The 20,914-nt window shown below is 62.4% G+C and overlaps 2 protein-coding genes across 7 annotated transcripts in view; one reads left to right on the top strand and one right to left on the bottom strand.

The window, feature by feature from the left end:
* PC (pyruvate carboxylase) overlaps nucleotides 1-20,914 on the top strand; it is a 93,356-nt gene that overhangs the window by 68,749 nt on the left and 3,693 nt on the right. For all 5 annotated transcript variants that reach the window (XM_016132607.2, XM_016132615.2, XM_016132633.2 and 2 more), the window contains 12 exons: nucleotides 2,767-2,902; nucleotides 3,043-3,227; nucleotides 3,448-3,613; nucleotides 3,740-3,885; nucleotides 3,998-4,115; nucleotides 4,420-4,571; nucleotides 6,034-6,152; nucleotides 8,213-8,375; nucleotides 10,017-10,199; nucleotides 19,518-19,662; nucleotides 20,003-20,092; nucleotides 20,178-20,399. In XM_016132607.2, coding sequence (XP_015988093.2) covers nucleotides 2,767-2,902; nucleotides 3,043-3,227; nucleotides 3,448-3,613; nucleotides 3,740-3,885; nucleotides 3,998-4,115; nucleotides 4,420-4,571; nucleotides 6,034-6,152; nucleotides 8,213-8,375; nucleotides 10,017-10,199; nucleotides 19,518-19,662; nucleotides 20,003-20,092; nucleotides 20,178-20,399 — 1,825 coding nt within the window. The remainder of the gene's footprint in view (nucleotides 1-2,766; nucleotides 2,903-3,042; nucleotides 3,228-3,447; nucleotides 3,614-3,739; nucleotides 3,886-3,997; nucleotides 4,116-4,419; nucleotides 4,572-6,033; nucleotides 6,153-8,212; nucleotides 8,376-10,016; nucleotides 10,200-19,517; nucleotides 19,663-20,002; nucleotides 20,093-20,177; nucleotides 20,400-20,914) is intronic.
* Nucleotides 12,925-16,976, bottom strand: LRFN4 (leucine rich repeat and fibronectin type III domain containing 4). Of its 2 annotated transcripts, XM_016132660.2 has the most exons (3): nucleotides 16,091-16,976; nucleotides 14,286-15,644; nucleotides 12,925-13,760 (listed from the first exon to the last, which is right to left on the bottom strand). In XM_016132660.2, the coding sequence occupies exons 2-3, from the start codon at nucleotides 15,632-15,634 to the stop codon at nucleotides 13,199-13,201; spliced, it is 1,911 nt and encodes a 636-aa protein (XP_015988146.1). In that variant the 5' UTR covers nucleotides 15,635-15,644; nucleotides 16,091-16,976; the 3' UTR covers nucleotides 12,925-13,198. The 2 variants fall into 2 exon arrangements, with proteins under 2 accessions (XP_015988146.1, XP_015988136.2); XM_016132650.2 differs by having other exon boundaries at nucleotides 14,286-16,976.

Genomic DNA, 20,914 nt, shown 5'->3' with positions numbered 1-20,914 from the left:
ACAGCCCAGCATGGCAGGCAGAGTCGGGCCCTGGCGTCGACACGGACCTTATTAACACCTGTCAGTTGTCCCCCCAATGTCCTTTACCGCAGCAGAAACCGAAGGCCCAACCCAGGGCCGCCCACGCAGTCTGTCATTCGTCTCTTCAGGGTCCTTTCGCCTGGGACGGTTTTGCTTTTCATGACCTTTGACACGTTTGAAAAGTACGGGCCAGTTATTTCGCTTGGCCTCCTATCGGGGGGCACGTGATGTCCATGCTAGGGGTGATGACCGGGATCCCTGGGTGACCGTGGTGCCTGCCAGGTCTGTCCACCTTGTAATGAGTAAGGGCAGCGTCCCTCCTTTGCGAAGATGACCCCACGCTCAGCAAGGCGGACCCCACGTTCGGGCAGCGGGCGTGACCTGGCGCTGCCTCCGGCTCTGGGGCTCGGCTCGTCTCAGGCAGTGGCACCGGCTCAGTCCTCGTCCCACTCTGCTTCTCAGTGGCTCACGGCCCCCCTGAGCACTCGCTTTCGCCCCCATGGCCGTGGTGCTTCCTGGATGCCCCCCTCCTCTGGGGCAGCCCCTCATTCTGCTTTGTTGGCTCATGCTGCTGGTCCAGACCCAGCGCTGGTGGCCCGAAGGCGCCCACCCGCCTCTCGAGTCTGTTTTCTCCTGTCTGATCTACTCCAGGCCCACGGCCTCACGCACAATCCGTTTGCCAACCACCCCCAGGGTTTCTGCCAGCTCTGACCCCTTCTGGGGGCTCCGTCCCACTCCCAGTGGAGGCTGGTTTTCTCGTCTCTCCTGCCACAGGGAAGGTCACCCCACCCTCCCATCCTGGATCCTTCCTTTCCCTTCACGACACTGATTTCTCAGTGAACCTGCCTGTCGTAACCCAAATACCTCCCCAGTTTTGCCTGTCCCCTGTTGCTTCCACCAAGGTCAGAGGGACTGTGTCTCTTGTCTCAGCCTGCACAGAGCCCCAAACACACCCCCTCTTTCTGCCCTCCTTGCTCTCCAATCCAGAGATCTTTCCAGACCTGCAGCATGTTACGCCCACCTCCCCCACCCCACCGTGCTTGGAGGGAAACAGAGAGGAGGCCCTGCCCCTGGTCCTAGGCCCTGGATCTGGACATGCCCGGACTGCAGACTGCGCTTCCCTCACGGGCCGGCGGCTCCTTCTAGCGGGACACTCTCCCTTCCCTCGGATCTGTGCGGGGCTCCCGCGCCTGGAGCTCCAGCTTAGCTCAGCTCTCGGGGCCCCTCCTCAGAGAGGCCTGCTTCCGACTTAGCACCAGCGCTGCCCAAACAGCGCGAGGCTGCGTTCGTACCAGCCGCAGCGAGCGTCCCCAGCCAGGCGATTCACAAAATGGCACCTGTTCACGAGCTATTTCTCTCTTACCTTCGAGGCGCTAATCATGATCCGGAAGGACTGTGTTTCCGTCTTGTGTTTTTCCTTTCTCTGGCGTACTTGGCGGGAGAGGGAGGCCTTTCTGCCTCGCCTCCGGATGCGCCTGGGCGCTGACGCCCAGCAGGCCAGCCCCTCTCCCTGGTCCGAGGCCGTCCCTCTCTTTCTGTTCCCTCCGTTTCTTTCCTAATTTCTTCTCTTTTCTTTCTATTTGGCCTTCATGTCCCCTGCTTCATCCGTTGGCCATAATATGACACTAGGTTTTTTGCGATATCCATTTTATTTATTGACCACATTCTTATGTTTCTCACTTAAACGATTGAGTCAAGCATTTTTAACGTTAAGAACTAAATCACGTGGTTAGCTAGAGCAAGGCAGGGGGCGGGGTGGGGGGTGCCCCGGCTGCTGTAGGCAGCTGTGCGGCTCTGAATGACTCTTTGTAAACTCCTGGGCCTTGATTTTCTTCAGTAGTGGGGGTGGTTGGCCCCTGAAGATGCTACCTTCTAGGATGTAAGTTGCTCTTGGTTTTTTTTCCTTTTTCTTTTTAATCCTTTTTATTGTGGTAAAGTATACATAACAGAATTTACCATCTTAACCATTTTTAAGCGTACATTTCTGTGGCCTTAAGTACATTCACATTGTTAGGCAATTATCACCACAACCATCTCCAAAACTTCTTCATCTTCCCAAACTGAAACTCCGTCCCCATTGAACACTCGCTGTCCCCTTCCCCAGCCCCTGGCGCTACCACCAACTGTCGCCTCTGAGTGTGAGGACTTGCGGGCGGCCCTGTGAGTGGGGTCATGCGGGTTTCGCCCTTCTCTGACTGGCTTGCTTCACGAGCCATCAGTCGATTTTCATCACAAATTTATTCAGTAGGCAGGAAGGTTTCTGCTGCCGTTTGAAGAAATGTGTGTTTTAACTGAGTGGGGGCCTCTCCCCGAGAGAGCACACGGAGGTGGGTTCGCTGGCCCACCGCCACCCTCATTGTCCAGCCAGACGGAGCCTTGAGGGGGGGACGCACACGGGTTCCGAAGCCTGGGCTGCTGTGGCCGGCAGAGGGCATCACAGGGGACACTGACGATGGCCACAGCCTGGGCACGCAGGGCCTCCGGCTGGCCTCCGAAATGCCCTGAGAACCTGGAATGTTGTCCACATTACGGTGGGCGTTAGAGTGTTAGGGTGAACTCGGGCTCCAGTGGCTCTGACTTTGCACCCCTCCACTCCATATGGCCAGCCAGCCCCCCAGGAGATGAGGAGGATGATGCTTCAGGCTTTCATGGGGGGCCCCCCGGGGGGCTGGGGTGGGACCCTAACTCTTCCCAGGACCCCCTGTGCTGAGGCTGCTCTAGCCTAGTTCTGACTTCCCTCCCTAGATGCTGAAGTTTCGAACAGTTCGTGGGGGCCTGAAGGTCCTGGGCATCCGCCGAAGCTCTGCGGCCCCCGCCACCTCCCCAAATGTCCGGCGCCTGGAGTACAAGCCCATCAAGAAAGTCATGGTGGCCAACAGAGGTGAGCACCCTGGGGCCAGCGACAGGAGCCACGTGTCCAGCCCCAGCCTCAGCTTTCCTCCTCCGTCCCGGCTCCCCGCCGTGCCATCTGCTCACAGGACCCAGGAGTCTAACTTCGCACCCTACTGACCCCACCCCCAGGCGAGATTGCCATCCGCGTGTTCCGAGCCTGCACGGAGCTGGGCATCCGAACGGTGGCTGTCTACTCGGAGCAGGACACAGGCCAGATGCACCGGCAGAAAGCAGACGAAGCCTACCTCATCGGCCGCGGCCTCGCCCCGGTGCAGGCCTATCTGCACATCCCAGACATCATCAAGGTGGCCACGGTGAGCCAGGCCAGGCCAGGCGCCTCCGGAGGACCGGGGCTGGGTGCCATGCCTTCCCGTGCTGTGTCCAGCCCCCAGAGCCGGCAGTGTCTGCGAGGGATGGGTGGATGGACAGATGGATGGACGGACGGACAGACAGACGGATGAAGCAAGTGAGGTAGGGGAGACACGAGAGCCACAGGGTCTGGCTGAGGCCCTGACACGCCTCTCCTGCCCCCAGGAGAACGGCGTGGATGCGGTGCACCCCGGCTACGGGTTCCTGTCGGAGCGCGCAGACTTCGCCCAGGCCTGCCAGGACGCTGGCATCCGGTTCATTGGGCCGAGCCCAGAGGTGGTCCGCAAGATGGGCGATAAGGTGGAGGCCCGCGCCATCGCCATCGCCGCAGGTGAACACGGCAGGCTTGCCTTGGGGGCGCGCAGCTCCGCAAGGGGGCCGTCCAGGGAGGGGGCCAGAGGGTTTTGGTGGGGATTCCAGCCTGTGACAAAGGCCCCACATGCCTGCCTGCCTCCAGGTGTTCCCGTGGTCCCTGGCACAGACGCCCCCATCACTTCCCTGCAGGAGGCCCACGAGTTCTCCAACACCTACGGCTTCCCCATCATCTTCAAGGCCGCCTATGGGGGCGGGGGGCGTGGCATGAGGGTCGTGCACAGCTACGAGGTAAGCAGGAGCCAGGGCTGCGAGGCCACCGCAGAGCAGACCCTGGGGTCTGGGAGCGGGCGGGGGTCACGCTGAGGGGTTCATTGTCTGCTTGGCCTTTACCTGCCCCCAGGAGCTGGAGGAGAACTACACACGGGCCTACTCGGAGGCCCTGGCCGCCTTTGGGAATGGGGCACTGTTTGTGGAGAAGTTCATTGAGAAGCCGCGTCACATCGAGGTGCAGATTCTGGGTGAGTGCAGATTCTCGGCATAGCACGAGGCAGGACCTAGCAGGCCCCGACCTTTCTCGTGGTGGCCGGCCTTTGGGACCGTTCCAGGAGCTGTCCCTCAAGAACATCCTCCCCAGGAAGGCGGGCTGTGGGAGCTGGGCTGGTCCATGCCCCACGGCCTCCTCTAGTGGGCCGCTTCTCCCTGTGACTCCCCCACTGCTGGGAGCAGGCATGGCTGGCCATGGCAGCTATGTCGTGGTTGTCAGGCATTCAGGAGGTGTTTAGATTCCAGGAGAAACTAAGCCCCGTTTACCTTCCGCCCCAGGGGACCAGTACGGGAACGTTCTGCACCTGTATGAGCGAGACTGTTCCATCCAGCGGCGGCACCAGAAAGTGGTTGAGATTGCCCCTGCTTTCCACCTGGACCCCCACCTTCGGACCCGGCTCACCAGCGACTCTGTCAAACTTGCTAAGCAGGTGAAGGGCAGGGCCCTCGGGGACAGAGTCTCCCATGTAGAGACGAGGAGCCTGTTCTGCAGGCTTGCTCCAAGCTCCTGCCGGTGTGGCCTCATGGCCGGTGGACACTGGGGCCCAGATGTGGGTGTCAGCTGGGCTGTAGGGAGGCCCAAGGGACTGGCTCTGGCAGGGGAGAAGGGACATGATGGAGGACAGAGATCTGACAAGGTGTCCTTGGGACCTTTGCCATGAGATAGCAGAGGTGCCAGCCCCAGCGGCTGAGCCTGGAGTCCAGAAAGGCCGGGAGAGGATGGGAAAGAGGCCGCTGGCCAGTCCCTGAGCACCCTCTGCACGGGTCGAGCTTCTGCATGGCAGCAACTAATCGGAACCAAAGGAGTGAGATGCGATGGATTCTGTCAAGATTAAGAAACATTTTAAGGCATTTCTTCCTCCCTCATTCTTACCTGTCCCCTACATCTCATTTACTGCAACCCTTCCCTCCTAAGGTCTGCCTTCTGCCAGCGTGCATGGAGGCGGGACACTGCGGCCAGCTCCCAGCAGTGACCGGCCCCTGACCCGGCTCAGGAGAGCACCTGCTGTGGCCAGGCCTCCCACCGGGCGCCTGCTCCCTGTTCTCCTAGGCCCTCCCGACCCCACCCACCATGAGAGTCCAGGCGTCCTGCGCCCACCGCTGCCCGCCCCTTGCAGCACCCCGAGTGAGCCGTCTTTTCAGATGTGTGTCCCCAGACCCCGGGTCTTGCCCTCCTTTCAGGGCTGTGCTCCCCCAGACCTCTCAGGCAGTGGGGCCCAGAAGAGATGAGAGCAGATGGCTCTGTCGCCTCCCTCAAGCTGAAAGCCAGGCCTGGGGCTCTGCACTGAGGCTTCAGCGACAGCCAATGTGAGGCATTGGTTGGGGTCTCACTGAGAGTTGAGATTTTGGTTATTTCATGAGGGATGTTCTTACCTTGAGTTCGGCCTTATTTATTAGCTTATTGTATATTGTCTCATTCCAGAGCAGATGTGAGGGAGCGGACTGAAGTGTAGCTTGTGGTTTCGGCTGGACTAGAGCGAAACTGGAATTAGGGCTGAATTTTGAGTTAGAATCATCACCTGTTGGCTCCTCTCAAATGGCATGTGTTTTGTTAGTGACCAGAGGTGACGACGCAGGAGAGTAGAGTTGACTTTCTGAAGACCCTCTAAGAAAAAGCGTCCAGAAGAGGTCTGGGTCAGTGTGGGTGGGGCCTGTGCCGGACACGAGGAGGCCTCGGGAGCACGGAGATTCCGACAGGAGGCTCCCGGCGGGGTCCGGCGGGGCCCAGCGGGGTCCCGGGGAGACGTGCGTGCGTTGTGGGCGCTTCGCCCCGGTGGGTGGGGCCGGTGGGCTTCCTGCCGTCTGTTCTTTTGTGGAACCAACCAACCGGCGGGTAAGGCCGTGCCTGGCAGGCTCCCATCATCACCGCTTCCCGCTTACGGGCCCCCGCAGGTGGGCTACGAGAACGCAGGCACCGTGGAGTTCCTGGTGGACAAGCACGGCAAGCACTACTTCATCGAGGTCAACTCGCGTCTGCAGGTGGAGCACACGGTCACCGAGGAGATCACTGAGTGAGCATGCGCTGGGGCGCGGTGCCCTCCCGGCTTCGTGCGGAGCCCTGCCAGCGGCTCCTGGGGAGGTCGGCTCGCTCTCCCTGTGGTAGAAAGCACTTAGGGGTCCAGTTGCTTTTTATAAAAATTATTATGAAAGCATTATATGGATATCGTAAGTATTAGTCCAAAGGAGCAAATGAAAACGACTCAGGGCCCCTCCCTCAGAACTGGGTGCCGAGGAGGCCCCCGGCCCAGCCCTGCACTGTAGGTCACGGCCACACTGGAGGAAGGCGCCGGTCACCACTTTTTAGACGAGGAAACCAAGGCTCAGAGACGTTAAGAGAGTTGCTCAAGGCCACACAGCCGGGACTGGAAGCCGAGCCTCTCCAGCCCTCTGCCGTTTTGCCTTAGCCCCCTCGAGATCCTTCGGTTTCTTTTCCTCTTTGTTTTCTGTGTAAATAGTAGGACACACTGCAATGTTTTGTACATAACTTTTATTCTTTTTAAGTTTAGTATTTGTCGAGGCGTTTCCTTCAGGTCGCTGTACTTTCTAAGCCGTGCGGGTGGCTGCACACCCTTCTGCCGTGTCATGTCACGGGGCGGTGCTGGCGGGTGTTAAGGGCGTGTCGGTTAACGCCTTTGCACCTAAACCTTTACCTGCCTCTCTCAAGAGGGCTGAGGATCAATACCTTGAGTGGGATTACCTGAGCAAAGGTTAAGCAACATCTCGCCTAATTAGCTTTCAAGATTGCTTGTACTAATTTGTTCTCCCACAAGCACTGAGTGTAGACATTTTAGAAAACCCGCCCATTTTATAAACAATTAAAATGGCCTTTCATTGTTTCAAGATACATATTTCGAGCCATTTAAGTGTTTAGCCCCAGCTCGGGGCCAGTCTGTCTCACACGGAGCCTTCCTGACAGTTCCTTCCCCCACCCCGCACCCCAGGTAAGAGTGAGGGTGCTGTGGGGCATCCGCCTTTGCCCAGCTGGTGCACAGAGGCCCCCCAGACTCCTTGCCGTCTTGAGGGCAAGGCCGAATTGAGGGAGACGATCCAGCCTTCTGGCCCCACGTGCCTTTCCCCACAGTGCTGTAAAGTTGTTGACCTTGAGCCTGCCGTGAGCCTGCTCTGCTAAGGGTAGAAGCCTTTGCTTGCTTGGGAGTGGGGGTTTGTGTCAGGCAGACACGGGCTGAAGTGCAGATTCCTTCCAGGTCACTAGCCGCCTGGAGCCTGAGCGAACTGCAGGCCTGTCTGACCTTCTGGCTTCTCCTCTGATGAGAATGACAGTGATTCTCAGAGCATTATCATGGAGCTAAAGCTTGGCGAGAGCACAGCCACAGTCCACGGCGCGTGGATGTGGCCGTGTGTGGTGTCCATCATGTCTGCTCTGAGGTGGTTTAGGAAGAAATACCAAACACAGAGGAAAATCTGCCAGGGTAGTTCCCAGGCGGTCCTCACCACAAGCCTCAGTGACAGTAAATTTGAAACACTGAGGGTTTCTGTAACAGCCGTCACACTTATATTTGTTGCTGTCCTTAGTAGTGTGGCAGTCAGTGAGGCCGAGCTCACAAAACCTGCACTCTCAGGTCTTCTCTGGGGTGGGCGAGCCTTGGGCACAAGTCCAGCTGCATCAGGGTCCTGGGAGGACGACGTCGTGACTACAGCGGACGCCGATGTGGTCCCTCCCACAGCTAGGGTCCTCCTTCCAGGGAGCCCAGCCTTCACAGCCCCGTTCTCTTGCACCCCCCGCCCCTGCCACAAAGAACAGCACAAACTGCTCTGAGGACGGGGTGTCTGAGGCTTCAAATCCAGGCTTGATCGAGGGAGCAGTTGGGGTTGGGGGTAGGAGAACAGAGAGACCCCAGGGAGAAAGAAGGGCAGAACAGGGGAGGAGGAGTTGGGGGGCTGCAAGAACAAGTAGGCGCCCCTCCTCAGCTGCCCCCTCCAGCCGCCCTGGTCTCCTTATTCAGAGGGAGAGTTCCCGGCCCCAAGGCTGCAGGGCAGGCCGTGGACCACTGCCTCCTCCATCCCTTGCCTCACGCTCTCTCCTGGTCCCATCTTCTTCCCGCACCTGCAGTGTGGACCTGGTCCACGCCCAGATCCATGTGGCCGAGGGCCGGAGCCTGCCCGACCTGGGCCTGCGGCAGGAGAACATCCGCATCAACGGCTGTGCCATCCAGTGCCGGGTCACCACCGAGGACCCCGCGCGCAGCTTCCAGCCAGACACCGGCCGCATCGAGGTAGGCCCACGACCCGACGTGTGCGCGGAGCGCGCCTCTCCCAGGGGCACGAAGGAGCCGTGGGCCCAGCAGTGTGCGCCGCAGTGTGCGCGAACCCCGGCTTGGCCTCTCTGGCTTAGAGAAGGTGGGAGCCAAGCACAGTCCATGAGGGAGGGAGGAGCACTCCCTGGGGAGGGGCTGCCTCAGGCAAAGGCTAGCAAGCCAGGGGGCTGGCGAATCCCAGGAGGAGTGGCTGGTGGAGCCAAAGGCAGGGTCGCTAGGAACTAGGCCCAGGCCCCTGACTGTCCTCATGGGGGCCAAAAGGCAGAGCAGCGCTGTTGGCCTCTGCAGAACGGGGGAGGGGGAGTTTGGGGGCTGCCTTCAGTCTTAGGGAGGGCGGCTGGCAAGGCGGCACCCATGGGGTGCAGCAAAGGACTGGGGCGCTGATGTCCCAGCGGGGGGTGGGGGGGCAAGCCAAGCAAGGGACCATCAGGATGGATACGGGAGTCCCGGAGCTGGGGGAGGGCAGCGGGGAGCCTGAGAGGCAGGCTGCTGGCCGGAGCTTGAGGTGGGCCGGGGCAGGCTCCCCCGCGTCCCAGCACCTGTGCCTCCTCTGGGGACACTGCCGGCGCCTTCTCTGCCCTCCCACACAGAAAGCCATCTGTCTCCCCTCCCGTCCCTGCCCCCTCCCCATGCCGAAGCCGGGAGCCCCCCGGCCTGCCCGGTGCCATTCCCCAGCCCCTCGTCACACTGGCTAAGAATCCCTCCAGACCCTGTGTGTCAGCTGCCACCAGCTCTGCCGCTTTGCTGCGTCCCCATCTGGCCTGAGCCTCCCAGCGGGCTGGACACGAGCTCAGATTCTGCTCCAAGTCCAGGGAGGAGGGCAGGGGCGATGTGGGGGCACAGACTAGGCTTCCGAAAAACCGGTGACGGGAGGGAAGGGGAGATAGCTGGCTTTGGAAGTCGCGTAGAGCCGATGCGCTCAAGGCAGAGATCTGCCAGCAGGATTCTCTTTCTGGAACAATCGAGTCTATAAGTGCCGGCCAGCCCCAAGGCCAGAGTGCTGTCCAGCGGGTGGGCCCCTGACTTCTCTGCCCTCAGCCAGGAAGGGACGGCCTGCGACATGACCCTGCCTCCCCCTGCCCTGTCCAAGGCCCGCTCCTCCGAGCCTGGTTTACCACAGAATATTTTTAGCTGACGGTTCCTGCTCACAGCTGAGTGTTCACCTTTAAATATTTTATTAAGTTCCTTTTTATCGAACACAGGCCTGTGTGCCTTAGAAGTGGAGACATGGCGCACGGGGTGGCCCAAGCCCCCAGGCTGCCCCCCCAGTCTCGTTTTCCTTACCTGCACCCCACAGGGCCCCCCGCCCAGTGCAGGCTCCCCTCCTGCAGCTCACCCCTGCCCCGTCACGCGTGTGCGCCCTTCACCCGGACACCCCGACCCTCCCTCCGTCCCCCCGAGTCTGCCTCTCTGACCCGCTGTTCTCTTCTGCTCTCTCCCTCTCTGGGCACTGGCAGAAATGAAGAACGTCACAGGCCAGGGCCGGGGTTGACCTGCGGGTACCCTCGTGCTGGGTCCCCACCTGTCCAGTCTGGGCTGGGGGCCAAATTTTGACAGGCTTCCAACCCAGGTCCTGAGCCTGCCCGCCTCTCCCTGCAGGTGTTCCGCAGCGGGGAGGGCATGGGCATCCGCCTGGACAACGCTTCCGCCTTCCAAGGGGCCGTCATCTCTCCCCACTACGACTCCCTGCTGGTCAAAGTCATCGCCCACAGCAAGGACCACCCCACGGCCGCCACCAAGATGAGCAGAGCCCTGGCCGAATTCCGAGTCCGCGGTGTGAAGGTGAGAGGTCGTTCACATCCAAGCCTCGGCCGGCCCTTCCCTGCTCGTGAGTTCTCCTGGTGGTGCTTGGTCACTGCTGCTGCCAGGCCCCTTACCGTCCCCAGGGTTGGCCTGAGCACCAGCCCTCAGCCACAGTCGGGTCTTACTCTGGGGACTGCACACTTCCCCCGCCCTGGGTGAGATCTGGAACGTGCGTTAAATCTACATTACTAGGCCTCCCTCCTGGAAATTCTGATTCCACAGATTTAGGCAGGGGCCCCAGAGCCTGCGTTTTAAACAAGCTCTCCGAGTCATTCTCAAGTCCAGGAAATGCAGCTCCCCTGGCACAAGGCCCCGTGGAAGGGGTCACTTTGCATAAAGTCAGACCCTCCCCCTCACTGCTCCCTCCACTTGGCCTGGCACATGCATGACGCTGGGTGCTTCAGGGACAGCCACAGAGGCAGGCCGCAGCCTGGAGGCGTGAGCACAGGCCAGTGGGAGGCCAGGGGCCTGCTCTCAGGAGCTCCCAGCCTGGTGGCCGGGCAAGGACCCGAATGCCCATTGGCCAATTGGTCAGGTTCCATTACCCAAGTCTGTAGCTAGGGATGAAACCACGGAGTCACATACTGTCTGGTCCTTGAGGCCTGCGCTGCCCACGTACCTTTGGGCATCCCCTGGGCAGATGCTGCCATCAGACACTCTACGGGACAAGAAGAGCAGCAGGACAGGGCTCTATCCTAAGCGGATCGTGCCGCCCAGCCTTATTGTGAGGGGCGGCCACCAGGCAGACCCACTCCTTGACCTCTTCTGGGAGGTCCCAAAGGAGGGTCACGCATAGCAGAGGACGCCCTCCCTTGCCTGCTGCTCACGAGGTGTGCGGGATGCTGGCTGCTGGCCCTTCCACGTCACCTTCTCTCAGCCGCTTCCAGCCCTGCCTGTGGTCCAGGCTCGGCCAGCGGGGTTCGGGCATGTGGGCAGCACTGTCCTCTCGGTGGATACTGAAGCCTTTTGAGAAAAGCACATGGGAGGGAAGGAGTCTGTGGGGCCTGCGCCGCCCACGTCTCCCCTCAGGCTGTCAGCCCACCTCGGGGAACGGGGTTCCCCAGGTGCTGGGGGCCTCTCTGCTCCTCTGTTGGCGGCTGGTCAGGGGCTGTTCCCCGCGCACGTGGTGAAACGTGTCAGGACCTCATGTGCTCACCCGCATTCTCACTCAAGGGCTTGGTTTTCCTGGCATGGCGGCCTGGGGCACCCAGCCTCCCCACCCCTCGCCTGCCCACCCGTGGCCGTGTGGTCCTGGTTGATGTCCCTGGCCGTAGGCCCTTCCACCTGTTCTACAGCCTAGAGGGCGTGCACGCGCCTGGCGCCTGAGGGCCCCAGAGGTGCAGAAGGGAGACGCGGCCACGGGCGGGGGGCCACGGGCGGGGGGCCATGGGAGGGACACAGACTTCCAGTTCCGGGGGCCCTCAGGCCGGGCCACCCGCTCTTGCCACACCTGGAGCCTCTGCCAACCCTGCCCTGGCATCCCTGGAGCTCCTCGTCCCCTCCCGTCCCGCACGTCCCTGCCTGCCCCCGTCCCGCACCGACCCCCAGCCCCGCGCCGCCCCGGCCCTCTCTTCACGCCCTGGAGGGCTCGCACACCCCTGCTCGGCTCTGCCGAGAGCCTTGTTTCATTTACTTAAAGCAGGAGCTCTCTTGGGCCACATCAGGTATGTGTCCTGGGGCTGGGACGGCACAACCCCGGTGTGTCAAAACTGGGCAGACCCGCACGTGTGTGAGCTTGGCCCGCGCACACGTGTACTCACACCTTGCTGTGCCTGCTCTCACCGGGCCGCTCTCACCTGGGGTGCCAGCGTCTGCCCCATGGTGGGGCCCAGGCGCCTGCCTGTCCTTGAAGGACCTAGGTGCGCCTGGCGCAGGGTGGACCGCCCGCGCCCTCAAGCACGTGTGTCCAGAATGCTGATTCCTGCCAGCCGATACCCAGGGGAGGTGACCGGGTGGCTGGCGGCCCATGTCTGGGGTCAGAGTAAGCAGGGCAAGGTGGCCACCTGGAGTGCGGCTCCTCAGAGTGGGGCTACGGCAGGGCAGTGGCTGAGCGGGCATGGGTGTCCCCTGGTGTTCGCCCCGCCCGCATCCAGGGAAGAGGGTTTGACTGTCTTTCAAGACAAACCCAGGGCTAAGCCATGGGGCGGGGGGTCAGTGGAGCGCCCGGGAGCTGAGCTTCCTCTCAGGGCCTGCAGCACCAACGGGAACCTTCCAGAGGACCCAGGGCAGTGATTCTAAGCCTATCCTAGTCCCTCTGGGATGACATTTTACAAATCCAGAAGATGCCCTGGGGTGTAATGAATTAAGGTCATCACCAGGGGCCACAGGGACCTTTCTTACTGAGTTGCATGAAGAATGTCGCCAGCCCTGATCCCTCTGCCCCAAAGGGCTGTGCCAGCTCCCACCTGCTCCTGTGGCCACTGTGTGCACCATGACATGCATGCCGCCACGAGGACGTCCCCGCCTGTCCCCGGCCTGCCGGAAGGGGTGTTCCGTGCATTTACAGATGCACAGCACCGAGGGCTCAGGCACCACAGTTCTCTGGGGGCCAGGCCTGGGCTCACCCAGGTTAGAAGGCACCAGATGGATGAGGCCAAGGGCACCCCAGGCTGCTTGGGCCACCTCCGCGGCACTGGCAGCCCCAGCCCTGACCCTGTCCGGTGTGCCTCCACCAGACCCCCTCTTAGCGACCAGAGACTAGCACTGAGGTGTCCCCAACAATTTTATTATAAAGAAAAACAAGAATCCCAGTTGGTGGCTGCAGCCCCTGCCTCGATGGCTTGAAGCACCTTTCAGGGACCTGTCCCCATATGCTCATCTGTAGGCCAGAACCAGGGAAAGGGCCCCCTGTCCTGCCAAGCACAAGGGGGCCTGAGGTACCGAGGGTAATTCAGGAGGGCCTCCGAGGCAGCGCTGACCCACCCAGGCCAGGTAGCCGCCCGCCCTGTGCCCTCTGCCCTGGGCCGACTCCCTTCCCGTCACACCACACTCTCTTCCAGCCTCTCCGCACTGCCGCCCAGCCCCCGGCACCCTGCCCCGAGCAGCCCCCCATGCACAGAGTGGCTCCGCCGGGCCCAGGCCCCTCCAAGGCGCCTGGCATAACCGTAGCACCCGCCGGTGTCTCCCAGGTCCAGGGAGCAGCTGCGCTGGGGGCGAGGCGGGGGACTCCGCGGCGGGTGGGACTTGGGCGTGGGGCTGGGGCCTCCATTGGTCTGGGATTGGACGTGGCTAAGCTTGAGGGGGAGGCGGCCATTCCCGGCCCCTCGGCCCCGAACCAGCAAGGCCACAGTGAAGACCAGTAAGGCAGCCACCAGCACACCCCCCACAGCCACAGTCAGAGTCCCGCCCAGCACGTGGGCCTGCAGGGCGTGGCACAGGGGCGTGGCTGGCAGCGTGGAGAAGTGGGCACAGCCCAGCAGCTTGGTGGCCGTGAGGTCGGAAGGCCCAGCGGCAGGTGACAGAGCCAGCAGGCAGAGGTCATAGTCGGCACCAGGGACCAGGTGCTTCAGCAGGAAGTGGTGGCTGGAGGCTGGGACGATCCTGCAGACAAGGTCTGGTGGTCAGGGCCCAGGCGTCAGGGCCCAGCTCCCAGGCCCACCCCCCACGGCCTCGAAGCCCCCGACACAGCCCGCCCCCACCACCCTCACTGCACAACCCCAGGTCTGAACACCTCTTCCCCTAGGTGTTCATTCGAGAAGGTAGGGAAACCAAGACAAGCATGCGTGTGTGGCCAGGGAGACAGTGCAGAGGTCAGACAGGTAGGTGTGCGCCCTGACACAGGCCCAGGGCAAGCTGAGGCGGGCTGGAGAATCACGTCAGCAGAGACAGAAGTAACATGCATGTGTGGCCGGCCACCCCGCGCCAGGAGGCCTCAGTCGGCTCAGCCACATGGGAGACTGGGTGGGGAGCGCCCACGTCCTCCCAGGTGCCTGATCCCCCCATCCCCTGCAGCTCAGAGGCTGAGGAGGGGTGCCTGGAAGCCCACGGAGAGAGAAGGAGCGGGAGCGGGAGTCCTGGCCCAGCCCTGGAGGGGTGGAGCCGAAGGGCGGCTCGGTGCATCCTCACCGGTAGATGAGGGTCTCGTCCTCGCTGCTGTTGTACTGGATTTGGAACATCCACACGGGGTCCGCTGGCCGCCCGGGCCCCCAGCTCACCAGCCCTGAGGTGGCAGTCACCTCCGTCACCTGCACGGCTGGCTCAGACTCTAGCACCCCCTCGCCCTCGGCAGCAGTGCGGGCTGAGGCAGCGATGTCCGATGGCCCCGGGCGGCCCCCCTCAGCGCTGCCGTTCGCACCGTGGGGCAAGGCCAGGACCCGCAGCTCTACACGGGCTGTGGCCTCACCAGCAGGGTTGGTAGCAATGCAGGTGTAGACCCCCGCATCACCGGCACCTGTCACTCCAATCTCCAGGGTCCCATTGGGGAAAGCCCGGGCTCGGGAGGAGTTGCCGACCAGCCGGTCATCAGGGCCAACCCAGTGCATGGTGGGCGGAGGGTCGCCGAGTGCCCGGCACCGCAGCATGGCCCGCTGGCCCTCCAGCACCCAGAGGCGCTGCGTGTGGCGGGCGATGAGGGGCGGCTCGCAGGAGAACTCGCCCTCGGGCACCGCCCAGAAGTAGCGGCCAGCCAGGCCTGGAGGCGAGGCGCACGTCTCCAGGTCGTCCGGCCGGCCCAGGCGCCGCAGCCACAGCAGCTCGCAGTTGCAGTGCAGGGGGTTCCCACTGAAGCTCAGCGCCAGCGGGGCGGGCGAGGCCTCGGCGTCGCGCCCCCTGGAGAAGAGCGGGTCGGGTGCCAGGGTGGCCAGGCGGTTGGAGGTGAGGTCAAGGCGTGAGAGCTGGCTAAGCTGGGCAAAGGCGCCCGGGGGTAGTGCGTCGATGAGGTTGTGGTCCAGGTTGAGGGTGTGCAGGGCAGGCATGGCACCGATGCCCGCCCAGGGCACTTGCCGCAGGTTGTTGTAGGACAGGTCCAGGTCCTCCAGGCTGTCCAGGAAGTCGTCGAAGGCCCCTGGTGCAATGCGGCCCAGCTGGTTGCCGCTCAGGATGAGGTGCTGCAGGTTGACAGGGCCCCGCAGGCTGCCGGTGCCCAGCTCCACCAGCCTGTTGCCATCCAGATGCAGGGAGCGCAGGCTCTCCAGGTCCCCGAAGGCGCGGGCCCCGATGCGGGTGATGGCATTGCGGGACAACGTCAGGTCCACCAGCCCCGTCATGTTGCGGAAGTCCGGTGGGCCCAAAGCCTGGATGAAGTTGTCAGCCAGCCGCAGCTCCACAGTGCGCCGGTCCACGTTGGGCGGCACAAACAGCAGGCCCCGGTGGGCACAGAGGGTGCTGAGCGACTCGGACAGGTTCTGGCAGACACAGGGCAGTGGGCAGGCGGCCGCTCCACTGGCCAACAGCAGCAGCAGGAGCGGCGGGGCCATGGTGAGTGCCCTGCAGGGAAGGGCCAAAGCCCCGGTGGGGCTGGAGCAGGTCCCCACTGTGCCCAGGGCCCAGTCCAAGAGGCCAGCTTCCAGAGCCTGGCCTTGGGGGTCGGGCGGAGGCCCAAGGGGCTCCCCCGGGCTCTGAGAGGGCTGGGACATGCAGGGCCAGCCCCCCCCAATTAAAGGTCACATCTACCAAGCCGTTAGGGGGCGTCCAGACTCTGGGGACAAGGTGAGGCCTGAGGCAGGAAGCCGGGGTGGGCATGACAGCAGGGAGGGTCCGGGAACTTCCTTTCCCTAGCGTCCCCCGTAATCACCAGAACCTCCTCACCTCCGAGCCGCTCCCTTCCTCACCAGGGAAGGCATCCCCCCAAACTCTTCACTTGGCCCTTCCCCGTCCTGGGCCAGACCTCGCGCTGTGCACCGCGGGGTGAGGGGGAAGGGAAGGAGCCTCACCTGGTATCCGTAGTTCAGGGGGCGCGGGCCGGCCTCCCCGCGGACCTGGCCGGCCCCCACCGACTCCAGGCTGCTCTCCCGCGGGGGCGAGGCCTGGGGCTGACCGGCCGCCTGCTGCGCGCTCTCCGGCCCATGGCGCTCGGGCCCGCGGCCCCGGCTCACTTGGTTCCCGGCACCTTTCCCCGGCGCAGCTCGTGGCGGCAGCGACAAGCAGGCGGGTGCGCGCCAGCGAGCACGCGCGCCGCGGACACGCACGTGGAGAGCGGACGGGGAGGGGCGCGCGGAGACCCACCCGGGTCGGCTCCCTAGGTCACCGGGACACGCGGCCACTGCAGCGCCCACGGGTGGCTCCGGCTCACGCCCGAGGCCCCGGCCGGCGCGGGCCAGCCGCACAGCCCCCCAGCGCTGCCGCAGCGCACTCACCCTGGCACAGGCGCGCGCGCCCCCGGACACCCTGGCGCCCCGGCATCCTGCACCGCACGGGCGCCCGCCGCCGCGGCGCGAACCGTCACTCTGCAGACAGCCAGACAAAGCGCCAGCTCGCGGGCCCCTTCACCATCTCCCAGAGACGGGAGTCTTTGTCACATGTCGCTGGGCACCCTCCCCAACACACCCACACATACCCACACTCCCACACGTCCCCGCACCCACAGGCAGGGCCAGGCGCAAACCCACGCAGTTGCTGGGACCCTCGCATTCACAGACACACTCTGAAGGTCATAACCGTTCTGCATCACCGAGTCACGTGGAGGGTCCCCAACACGCTTGGGGCCCCAGAGGGGGGGCTTGGGCGACGCCCCGTCAGGGCTGCTGCGGGGTGGGGCCGAGAGGGCTCGGCCTCCCGGCTGGCGCCGCGCCCCGCTGCCCGCCCCTCCCTCCCCCTTCCCGGGCTCCCCGCCCGCCCCGCGAGCTCGGGAGCCAACCGGTCTCCGCCTCCGGCCCGATTGGTCCGCGCAGCGTGGTTTCCCAGCAGGCCGGCGGAGGCACGCCGTTTGAAGCCGTGCGTCAGTGGTCTTCGCCTGCCTGCAGCCCCTCCCTCCCGCTTTGGCTCTGCCGGGCCTTTTCCCTGGGAGGGCCGCCTGGGATTAGCTAGGCTCAGCGGAGAAAGGGCTCCTGGTGGGTGGGGAGGCCCCAGCTTCCTGCCTCCGAGAGCCAGGGCTGGGGTGCCAGCGCTGAGGGCTCAGACCCAGGTGGGGCACCCTGGCTCTTCGTAGTGGTCCGCCCAGTTTTGAAACAAGGGAAGTCGCCAACGTCCCGGGGTATCTCCTACTCTGATTCTTAGGGTCCTGGTGGGTGGGAACTCGGAAACAAACTGAACTGTAATCCTGCCTGGCACAGCAGGTACCTTGGGCAAATTATTTCACCACTGAAACAATTTCCTCATCTAGACCAAGGGATATTAATCGTATGTACTTATCTACGACGCATGGTGAGAGGAGAGGAAACCATGCAGCCTGTGAGGGGCTTAGTCACCCGGCAGCTGGAAGCCTTTCTCGCTGTTGCCACTCCCAGGACCTCAGCTGTGGAATTTGTAAAATGAAGGCATTGGATCCTAGCACGGGGTCAACTGTGATGCTCAGTGGCATCTGCTAGTTCTTTGTTCCTATTCTGCCCATCGAAAATGTTTTCATTCACTAAACATACATGTTGCTAGCATCTACCATGTGCTGCCCTGTGCTGGGAGTTGGGGTACATCAGGAACCAGATGGGCCTGGCTCCTGCCCCCATGGAGCGAAGGGGGAGGGGGCTACAGAAGGGGAAAGCAGAGCCTGACAGGGGAGACCTCTGAGGATCTTTCTCACTCCTGTGCACTTCTAGGTTTTTTAGATGGTTTAACTGGTTTTCTGTTCTCAAATACCATGCCTTGGCCCAGTTGAAATGTCCCCATGTCTTTAGGAGGGGCAGGGACTAATCTCAGGGACAGCTATCACTCCAGACAGGCATGAGGCAATGTTGGCTGGTCCCACTCTGCAGTGACCACCTGTGGGATGCTGCTGGGGGAGGCGGCCTTCCACCTAGGCCTTCAGGCGATAGTGAACCCTCGGGGGACAGGTAGAATCTCTCAGAGTAGCCACAGGGCCCAGCAGCCCATGCTGGGCTTGGAGCCCCCCACTCTAGGTGCCGACAGATCATGAATGGGTGACACATGGAGATGACGTCTCTGAAGTGATAGGACTATAGCTATGTGGTCACAGGCACACACACAGGAGTCCCAGCCACAAGGCCTCGTCATGGGACAGCTCTCTCTGCACTGGCTCCCAGGCCCCCACGCAGCCTCTAGGTTGGGTTCGCCCTGCCCCAGCTTCATGCCATCACCTTGCCGTTTAATAAGCAGAACTGAGGGTCTGTGTGCACAAAACACATGGACACAGGTATCTCAAACAGCGCCCCTGCCCCCCAAAACACTTGCAGGTGTGTGAGGAATGTAGACAAAAGATGGTGAGGCTGAGGGAGGAGCTTTCCGAGGCTGGTCCCCTGGAGGCCTAACTAGAAAGGGGTGCCAGCTCTGTGGTTAGGGCGGGCGGTCGGGCCTTTAACCTGATTTCCAGGAAAAGCATACCAGGCAGGTGCAAAGGTGAGGCGTGAGAGCACAAGGCAAGTTTGGAGCGGCTAGAAATGGCTGTGGCAGAATCACCTGGCTTGACCAGAGAGCGACATGGGAGGAGTGGGTGGCGAGGATGATGGACCGTAAGTTTAAGTGGACGGTGAGGCACCCCCGGAAGGCAGAGGAGAACAGGGTGAGGGAAGCTTTTTAGACTTGAGCTTACGCGCGGGACACACAAGGAGAGATGCCCAGGAGGCGTTTCCACTTTGGGGTCCTAGGTCTGGAGCTGGAGGCCGGGGTGAGGCCAGCTGGGTAGAGTGTACTGTATGAGAAGCAGCCCAGTGACAGCCCTGACGACTCCATCCTCCAGGGGTAAAAGGAGTCCCCAGTGGTGACTAGGGAGGAGGAGGAGGGCAAGATGTCTTGGAAGCCCAGAGAGGGAATGTCAGGTGGAACTGTTAGAAGGGTGGGAAAGTGCCCACGGATTTAGCCATGGGGGCCTTGGGCTGCCAGGGCGTGGCTGCGTGTTCCGCGTGCAGGGGGTGGTGGCTGCATGGCACTCGTGCTGCGGGAAGCCCTCATCCGTTTTCTTCGTCGTGGGAGGTGTGGAGGTGCTTGTTTTCAGATCCCTGAGGAAGGAGGAGGTGGGAGTCAGAACATGATCTAGGGTGAGCAAGGAGGAAGCAGGCTCAGCCCCCTGAGAGCTTAGGGGACTCTGCCAGAAGGGGGAGGAGGTGGTGAGGAAATGGGGAAATGCCACTCCACGGGGAGCATGGCATCCCGGGGAATTTGGGAAGCTGTGCTGGCCAGGTGATACCTTCAGCTGCTGCTTTCCTGTCCTTGCTGCATGGTGACACCCTCCCACCCACCTCTGTCCCGCAGACCAACATCCCCTTCCTGCAGAACGTGCTCAACAACCAGCAGTTCCTGGCAGGCATCGTGGACACCCAGTTCATCGACGAGAACCCGGATCTATTCCAGCTGCGGCCTGCACAGAACCGGGCCCAGAAGCTGCTGCACTACCTCGGTCCGGCCCTGAGACTGCCCTGCCCTCCCCTCTCCCCTCCAGATGCCTTGCTCCTGGTCCTCTGCCCAGAGAGCTTCCTAGCACCCCTAACCCTCGATCTGGTCCTCCTCCTTTGCTTTGCCCTCCCACCTTCCTTGCTCCTGATCTTAGAGACTCCCCTTTTCTATCTACGTGGCCCTCAATAGGTCCCCACTGCCTAGCTTTGGAAAAGACAGGGGCCAGCTGGAGGACTAGGGATCCTGGAGGAGTCCCCTCATCCCTGAGCCCACGTACTCTCACTCTTGCCCTCCACTCAGACTCTGCCCGGCCTGCCCTGACCTGCTGCCCACTCTCTCCACAGGACATGTCATGGTGAATGGCCCGACCACCCCGATCCCTGTTAAGACCAATCCCAGCCCCATGGACCCCATTGTCCCTACAGTGCCCATAGGTAGGTGAGACCCATTCTGCCAACTCACGGGGGAGACAGGAGGTTGCCGCCTGCAGGGTGAGTACTAAGGCCTGGTCTTCCCTAGGCCCACCCCCGTCTGGCTTCAGAGACATCCTGCTCCAGGAGGGGCCTGAGGGCTTTGCTCGAGCAGTGAGGAACCACCAGGGGCTGCTGCTGATGGACACGACCTTCAGGGACGCCCACCAGTCACTGCTTGCCACTCGTGTGCGAACCCATGACCTCAAAAAGATCGCCCCCTATGTCGCCCACAACTTCAGCAAGCTCTTCAGCATAGAGAACTGGGGAGGTAGGCTGGAGGAGGGCTGGAATGGGGCCGTGCTTGGAAGAATCGGGCCCCCACAGTGTGGTCAGGCCACTGGAGACTGAGAAGCTAGAGACGTTGACGTTGAGGGAACCGCTGAGAACTGGAGGCGGCACAGTGACTGGTGCCCACTCTGGTCGGGCCCCATGCCGGGCACAAGACCAGAGCTGAGGCCCAGGCAGCTCAGGGTCAGTCTGTTAACTACAGCAGGGGTCCCCAAACCCTGGACCACGGACCGTTACCGGTCCGTGGCCTGTTAGGAACAGGCTTGGTGGGTGGCGGGCGAGCGAGCGAAACTTCACCTGTATCTGCAGTCGCCCTGCAGCGCCACCTCAGCTCATCAGGCGTTAGACTCTCATAGGAGCCCTGGTCCCTGGGGCCACGACAGCTGGGGGCCGCTGACTTACAGCACATAGAATGGGGTGGGAGCTGTCAGAGCAGCCACAGAGAGAACAGTGAGCTGAGCTGCCCAGATCAGCAAAGGAAAAAGCCTATGGGGG

The sequence above is a fragment of the Rousettus aegyptiacus genome, unplaced genomic scaffold (assembly GCF_014176215.1).
Source record: "Rousettus aegyptiacus isolate mRouAeg1 unplaced genomic scaffold, mRouAeg1.p scaffold_m13_p_5, whole genome shotgun sequence".
In the NCBI taxonomy this organism is placed as follows: domain Eukaryota; kingdom Metazoa; phylum Chordata; class Mammalia; order Chiroptera; family Pteropodidae; genus Rousettus; species Rousettus aegyptiacus.
The sequence above is the reverse complement of the archived record's forward strand: the minus strand, read 5'-3'. Positions and strand labels throughout refer to the sequence as shown.

Excerpts from the sequence above, each read along its gene's own strand:
- LRFN4 (XM_016132650.2), bottom strand. The coding sequence starts at position 15,793 with ATGTCCCAGCCCTCTCAGAGCCCGGGGGAGCCCCTTGGGCCTCCGCCC. Across the intron at positions 13,761-14,285 it reads GACGAGACCCTCATCTACCG|GATCGTCCCAGCCTCCAGCC; the intron begins GTGAGGATGCAC and ends CCTTGTCTGCAG.